Source organism: Salvelinus fontinalis, chromosome 18 (genome assembly GCF_029448725.1).
Source record: "Salvelinus fontinalis isolate EN_2023a chromosome 18, ASM2944872v1, whole genome shotgun sequence".
NCBI classification, from domain to species: Eukaryota; Metazoa; Chordata; class Actinopteri; order Salmoniformes; family Salmonidae; genus Salvelinus; species Salvelinus fontinalis.
The window spans coordinates 36,364,414-36,372,434 of NC_074682.1; the positions used below are offsets into that span (position 1 = coordinate 36,364,414).

General features: G+C 42.2%; 1 protein-coding gene across 1 annotated transcript in view; it reads left to right on the forward strand.

The window, feature by feature from the left end:
- Nucleotides 1-1,104: 1,104 nt before the first annotated feature.
- The window catches only part of LOC129815432 (calcium-binding and coiled-coil domain-containing protein 1-like), a gene marked incomplete in the record, with an annotated part of 8,408 nt that continues 1,491 nt past the window's right edge, over nt 1,105-8,021 (forward strand). Inside the window, 13 exon segments of the mRNA XM_055869264.1 lie at nt 1,105-1,232; nt 2,585-2,730; nt 3,032-3,134; nt 3,392-3,609; nt 4,260-4,472; nt 4,710-4,846; nt 4,941-5,010; nt 5,419-5,673; nt 6,164-6,289; nt 6,666-6,761; nt 6,975-7,065; nt 7,220-7,377; nt 7,626-7,705. Coding sequence (XP_055725239.1) covers nt 2,599-2,730; nt 3,032-3,134; nt 3,392-3,609; nt 4,260-4,472; nt 4,710-4,846; nt 4,941-5,010; nt 5,419-5,673; nt 6,164-6,289; nt 6,666-6,761; nt 6,975-7,065; nt 7,220-7,377; nt 7,626-7,705 — 1,679 coding nt within the window.

Below are 8,021 nucleotides of genomic sequence, written 5' to 3' on the forward strand. Positions count from 1 at the left end.
CTTGGTTTTTGCTCTGACATGCACTGTCAACTGTGGGACCTTCTATAGACATGTGTGTGCCTTTCCAAATAATGTTCAATCAATTTAATTTATCACAGGTGGACTCCAATCAAGTTGTAGAAACATCTCAAGGATGATCAATAGAAACCGGATGCACCAGAGCTCAATTTCGAGTCTCATAGCAAAGGGTCTGAATACTTATGTAATTAAGGTATCTGTTTTTAATTTTTAATAACTTAGCAAAAATGTCTAAAAACCTGTTTTCGCTTTGTCATTATGGGGTATTGTGTGTAGATTCAAGAGGAATAAAAAATTATCTAATCCATTCTAGAATACGCTGTAAGTAACAAAATGTGGAAAAGGTCAAGGGGTCTGAATACTTTCCCGAATGCACTGTATTACTATGCGTTCTCAAGTCTGGCTTTCCGACGCTCGCAAGCCGTTACTACCAGAACAGTTTATTTTACAATCATTCTGACAAACATTGTGATTTGCCACATAATATGGATCTTGAAAGGGAATTTTATGCATTTTGAAACTTTTTTTCAGTGGATGTAGGCGTTTTTGCCATGTCACCGGGTGTTATTCGTCAACTTCCACAAGCAACAAAAGTCATAAAATAATCAAATATTTACAATCTCTTCATTATTTTATAGTCCGAGTTAAATTCTCACTCATCAACGTTTTTTTGTGATTATTGTATTTATTATTTTATGTTATTACATAAAGGTTAACAAATTACGCAAATGTTCCAAATATCCGCCTGTGAGTTCGGTAGGTTTCATATGAAATACAGCCTGTTTTCACAGTAGCCTAAAGAGAAAAGGAGAACAGATTTAAAATTCTTCTCGGAAACGCATTCTTGCAACTGCGCTTTCATTTACAATAAATCAGTAAACCAATCAATCTCAAAAGACGCAGTGAGTGACAGTTCTTTTATATCTCAACGTGACAGCGCTATCTTTTTACTACCATGCGCCCCACATGGCAGTTGTAGTCCAAGACCAAAAGTTGTATATTCCTTTCAGGATGTGATGTCCTCTCAAGAACTGCATTTACCATAATGGAGCCAACTGTTTTCATGCTGTTCCCGGGTGTGTGTTTGTGTTGTAGTAGCTAAGGCAGCCTGCTATTAGTTGACAGGCGAGCATACATCACTTGATTTCAATCACATCTCTCTGAGAAATAGGCAGCACTGAAGACATTGGGGGAAAATTGCGTAGCCACTTTAGGTAAGCTTTAAAAAAAATCCATGACAATGTATGTGCATTAATTTATCAAGGTTGTTAATTTCTTCCATGACAACAAAAGTATGACTTGCTGACTTGACAAATGCTTAATCATTTAGGCTTCAAATCAAATTGGTTTACTAGGCTTTAATTTCAAGCTACCATGGCAACATTTAGTTAGGCCTATTGGTAACACAAGCATAATATTAACTAAATGATCATCTTTTCAAATGTATGAGGTTATGTTAATTTTAAGGGGACAGTTCAGCCCAAGTTGGAGCATTTATTAATGAATCTAGGCTATTATAGCCTATGCCATGTCATAATACGTTATAACTATATTTTAGATGAATTATTTTTGTAAAAGTTTGTTTATTAATCCCTTAGGCTGTCTGAGGTGTAATCTACTTTTAAATGAAGCAAACATGTCAATTACCTAGTAATTACAGTGACAGGTTAAGATGCGTAGACAAAACAATAATGTACAATAACAATGTTGCATAATCTTTGGGTGATCACAGCAACATCATGACAACAACAAAAATCATGTAGGCCTATATTCCATACTTCACTATCATCGTTGCTTGGCTGCTGGCTCAGTTCTCTCACACTCTCTGGAGTCCTGCTTGTTTTAGTATTTTCAGAAACGATTCTGGCATGGACAGTGAACGCTCATTTCACAACACTTGGAAATCTAATATTTGCTCCTGTCCATCAACTACACTCAAAGAGGTTTTGCCATTCATCAGAATGTTACCAAGAATAGCTTTAGGCCCTTGATCTCAATCCATGACATTGCAAAATATGATGCCGCTGCCTGTAGGCTTCCAATTGGAGATAAAACACACCAGCTGATGTACATCTACCACCTCTACGTTTTATTGTATTTAAGATCAGCTTTAAAACCATAAACTGGATTGAAGGCTTTTAACCAGTGCAATGAAAGGGTCAATATGTAGGTAAGTAGGCTAAAGGCTATGGTATGCCTACATCCAAAGATTTCCAATCTGAATAGTAGTTTTCAAGTAATATTGTAATTTAGGTTTACTACAAGCATGTTACTTTTAAAGAATATAAAACTATGGAATAGTGTAAACCAAATAGCCTTTAAAGCAGATGCCACAGTAGAAGTAAAATGGCAACATTGCTGTTTTTCCTTCATCCATAGCTTGTTTTATGGCCTTAATCTCAAGCATACTCGTGGTGTTGTTTGTTACGAACATTGGGACATATGCGTGTCTGTTACAGTGAACACATCACATTCCTAAACTTGTACCGCTATCATTTTTCATCAGCTGTTCTCCACTGGACTGGAACACATTTCACATTTCCACGTCATGTTTTCGTCTCCACAGAGCTCCTAATTGCCATGGAAAAGCAGTCCAAGGTGGAATTTCGGAATGTGGGACAGATGTATTTCCCCCAAAGTAGAGTGGAGTGCCACTACAGCCTTACCTCTCATCATCACTGGACCAACAAGGACTGGATAGGCCTCTTCAAGGTGTAGTAACATTCACAACCTACCTTTCTTCCTGCAAATAGTACATTTCACTCCTTTTATAGGAATCACAAGATTTTCCTGTTTTACATTTTTAGAAAAAGAGCCAGAGTGATCACTATAAAGGTATTTTAACAGCATTAGTAGGCTATTGGAAAGATTACGTTCCACTTTTTTTTTTATCACTAAGCGTTTGTGCATTGTACTGTTTTGATGTTTAAAACAAAAGAACACTTCCAAAAAATCACAAGGGTAGCCTATTATTGATATGAACAATATGGATAACTGCTAATGTCTCACTCAGGCTGGCTGGTCTTCAGTGAAAGAGTACACCACTTTTGCATGGGCTCTCACTCCTGAGGGGTACACAGAAGGAAATAATGCCAACTGCTGTGTACATTTCCAAGGTAAGAATGCATCCATCATGTTAGATTAGCCCAGGAATGAGAAGTACCTTTTAAGGCTGGGTTTACCAGCAAATTAGCATAACATTTTTTGTCAACTAGTCAAACCCCTTGATGCAGCATACAATTGACTTAAAATTGGTAAATATTATACTCAACACATTTGATCAGTTTTTGGGGAAGAAAATATGATAAACCAAACAGGAGAAGTGAAAAATATATATATATACCCCCACTCCATATCTTCTCCCTCTTCACAGCCTCTTACCTGCCCCGCCCCAGTGCGGTGGAGTACCAGTTTGTCTATGTGGATCAGAGAGGCGAGGTGTGTGCCCGCAGTCGCCAGTTCACCTTCTGCATTTCCAGGCCTCTGGATGAGCTGGAGACATTGACAGAGGAGCGGGACGAGGATGAGGAGGGCGGAGAGGGGGATGGGGACGACCTTCTCCTGGTGGTGCCCAGAGCTCAACTCCTGCAGGTGGGGATGTATGGATGGACAGTAGCTCAGTTTCACATAAATGTGTCATACTCATGTTGTAATTTGTCCAACATGAGTACAGTTTGTGGGTACAATTAATGCACACATGAGGGCAGTCTATGTTAATAGTTTGGTTCCTTGAGGTTACTCCATACAAGTTGAGGGTTTAACAATTCCTTTTTTGATAATTTCCCTTTGAAAATAGTAGTTGCATGCGGGAGCGTGGCGCAGCAGTAGTGCTGAAATCTGTCAAGCACAAAGCCGATGTCGGCATGGGTTTGAATCCCACTTCAACTACCACGTTCCACCTGTTCTCACCTATAAACTCTGTGTCCCACTCCTACATTTCAACCTGTCTGAAAATAATCCAACATGGGAGGAGATTGGAGCTCAGGGTCCCTTTTAAAAAAAGAGAAAAAAAGAAAATTGTTGCCCTGTTCTCAAGCCTTCTTTCATGGACCCCTTGGTCTTCTCTCTCTCTCTCTCTCTCTCTCTCTCTCTCTCTCTCTCTCTCTCTCTCTCTCTCTCTCTCTCTCTATCTCTCTCTCCCTTTCTCTCTCTCTCTCTCTCTCTCTCTCTCTCTCTCTCTCTCTCTCTATCTCTCTTTCTCTCTCTCTATCCCTCTCTCTCTCTTTCTCTGTTACGATCAGACTCGGCTGGATGAATGCCTTAGAGAACAGTCCGATTCAAAACAGGCCCGGGAGGAGGCAGAGAGGGAGAAGGAGAGAGAGGAAGAAAGGAGCAAAAGGGCGAAGGAAGAGTGGGAGCGAGAAAGGGAGGGGATGAATGAGGAGATCTCTGAGTTGAGGGACAACCTGAGACGGAGCTGCGACAGGATGGAGAAGGTGGAGGGGAAACAAAAGGTATAACAGTATATGTAAACTGGGTAAATGGATGATAGATCAGCAGACATTAACTGGTACAGTAGACACAGAACTTAGAGAAAAACATTTCCTTATACTCCAGAAGGTGCACCTATTCTACATGTTGTAAATAAATGGATCTGGATTGTTTACAACTGCTTAAAAGCTTAAATATATCTTGTTTATATAGCTATAAACCCTTTCATCGCTATTCTTCTCTCCCCCCAACACTGGAAGGATATGCAGTCCTCTCAAGAAACCTTGTCTACTCTATTGGATGAGAAAGCTGAGCGCCTGCAGCGAATCAGAGAGCTGGAAGATGACATCATGGTTCTAATTCAAAGAGGGAAGGAGACAGAAGCTGAACTTGAAAGGTAACTAAGTGTTTGTGAAAGAGAAGACTGACTCTGTCTTTCTTACTTTCTCTCGCTTTGTGGGTCTACCGCTTTGTTTTGTTTTGACCCACAGGATGAAGGAGAGAGTGAAAAAGATGTCCACTCAATTGAGGGATGAAGAAGAGGAGAGAAATAATCTGCAGGTAAACAATAGTGTGTAGTTTCCCTCTCGTGTAGTAATACAGCTAGTTGAAATCCCTACATAGCCTACTCAGCCCTGACGTTGGTACTTGTGGAAGTGTGCCAGAACAGCAGATCTCTGGAGCCAGGCCTGATCTAAAGACAGGTGTCAGCTCCTAGTACCCAGTGACCTGAACATTTGGGTGTCAGCTCCTAGTACCCAGTGACCTGAACATTGGGTGTCAGCTCCTAGTACCCAGTGACCTAAACATTTGGGTGTCAGCTCCTAGTACCCAGTGACCTAAACATTTGGGTGTCAGCTCCTAGTACCCAGTGACCTCAACAATGGGAAGATGATTAGCCATTTAACTTAACACAAGTTTATAGAAATCCACATAAAAAACATACTAACATCTCCCCTTATCCCCCAGGTGGAGAACGGGGCTGTGCTGGCTGATCTGAGGGCGGTGCAAAAGCGTTTGGAGGCCAGCGAACGCGGGGCAGAAGGTCTGAGGCAGGAGCTGAGTGAGATGGGGGCTCAGCAGGGCCACAGCCACGCTGAGCTGCACCAAGCCAGGCTGCAGGCCGCCCAGCTCACCCTGCAGCAGTCTGAGGCCGACCTGGCCCTGAGGGAGGGACGCGCCCACTGGGCCCAGGAGAGAGAGACCTTCAAACAAGCAGCAGAGGTTAATGCAGTGGTTACTGGATAGGGTAGCAATACAATTCACAGCACAACCTCCAATACAAACACATACAGCACAAACCAGAGGTGGGGGTAACCCCATAATACAGAATTGGTGCAGCAGAACATAGGGATAATGCAAGATCAAAAGCTGAGTCATTTGCTGATTCCTATTAGCCCAGTCCAGATTGACTGGCACCTGTTTTTTTTACTCAAGGTTAATGCATAGCACTAAGATGAATTCAAACAGCCCCTTTCTGAGCCCTACTTCTGGAGCCAGCTAAGTTTCCTACTCCATTGAGGAATATGGCGTAATAAGGCTCCAACTCGTCTCTGTTTCACAGATCCTGAGCATATGAGGCAACAGAGCTTAGCCTATGTGGATCAGACAACCACCTATTTCAGTTAGCAAACAGCCAATAATTTCTGTATTTATGAATCTTGTGTATGTGTATCCTATTTTTAATCTATTAATTTGTCTTTCCTTGCTGTAGCTTGATAAAGAGAGGGTGCAGAAGTTAAGCCGTGAGGTGCAGCGGAAGGAGCAGTGGCTCCAAGAGGAGAGGATGGAGAGGCAGAAACTAGAAGTTGAGCTTGGAAAAGAGAAGGATTGCAACAGGGTAAATATAGTCAATTGTACTGCAATAGGTAGGCTATATTTCAGCATACACAAACACATAGACCATATGTGTTGGTACACGAAAACATACATGTCTAAATATAACAGCCATCACCATCGTGTCACTAATCTGTGCCCTCATCGGACATTCAGATCAGATCGGATTTCAGGAAACTGTTTGCCGAACCCCAATAAAAAAACATCCTCGGCTACTTTCACAGTACACACAAACGCAAACAGACAGACACAAATAGATGTGCCAGCAGCCTGGCATCAACACCCATTCATCACACACTGCTCCCCACAGTGAGTCACACAAGGCTGTAAGTCACACTTACCCCACCTGCCATCTCTTAACACACCAGTGCCCCCTGCAGGTGCTGCTGAGCGATTCCCGCAGGGAGGTGCAGGAACTGAAGGCCAGAATGAGAATGAACCAGAAGGAGAGAGAGCAGCAGAAGATGGAGAGACAGGCAAGCATCAGGCTATTTGCTGTTAATATCGGGTGTCTCTTCTTTATGTCTATATATTTAACTGCTGTTATGTGTGGCATCACTGATCAAAATAAGGTTTAAAAATAATTTGTAGTGATGGGTTTGGTTGAGTAAACCATGTTGTGGATGTTTCCATATCTGTGCTTGTCATGCTCTGTAATGGTTGCTGTGTACACATTCAAATACACACAGGACCTGCTGGACTACATGCATCAGTTGGAGCAGAGACTGGAGGTGGCTACAGACAATAAGTGGAATGAAGTGGCTCTCTACTACTCAACCAGTGAGTGATACTAATACCATAAAGGCTAATGTACAGACCCAATGCCAGGCAATCACAGTGGACATTCTAGTCATATACAGTATAGTACAGACGTCGCCCCATTCTTGGATGCTCATGACATCATATTTAAAAGACACCATGTCTTCCTTTGCAGCTCGTGGCGCTGACACCCCATTTCAGGATGAGAAACCCTCTTCTGAGGATGAGATGCCTGCATCTCCACTACCCTACAGGACACCCAGACTACCCTACTGGAGCGACGCCCTGGAACGCTCCTCTCACCGTAGTGTGAAGTGTCTCCAGACTGAGACGGTAGGCCACCATATCACAGCCAATGTCAAACTAAATACCACCAAAACACAGAGAATACGTAATGGGAACAGCTAAATATAAGACTATAGCACATCCGAACACAGACCAAACATTTTAATATCAACAAAACATACTGACATCAAATCAGTTAAAATCACCATATCAATATCCCTGAAATCCTCACTGGAGTTGTTTTATTGTGTGTGTGTGTGTGTGTTTGTGTGTGTGTTCTATCAATCTGGACTAAGGATGAGGAAGAGCAGAACAAGACCAGTAAGGGTGAAGACAAACCACTGATTCTGCCAGACCTCACCAACCCCATCCTAAGGTGACCATTTTGGCCTTCGGCCCAAACACTCCACCATTTCCAACCTAACCAATTTCTATGCTGACTGTACATAAACAGTGCTGACTGCTGTTAAAACTACCCTGTTCCCTTCCTTTTCTTGTGTTATAATATTTAAAGCACTGCAGCAGTGCCAATGAATTAAAGAACAGCGGGAATAAGAGCATCTGTAAAATGATCATGATTTTCCTCCCCAAAACTAATGTGAGTGTTAAAGAGGTAATGCATCAGCTGGAGTAGACCAGTGGGAGTAGAGCCACACAGGAAGGGCGGGAGGGGGAAATAAAGACCAGTGCCT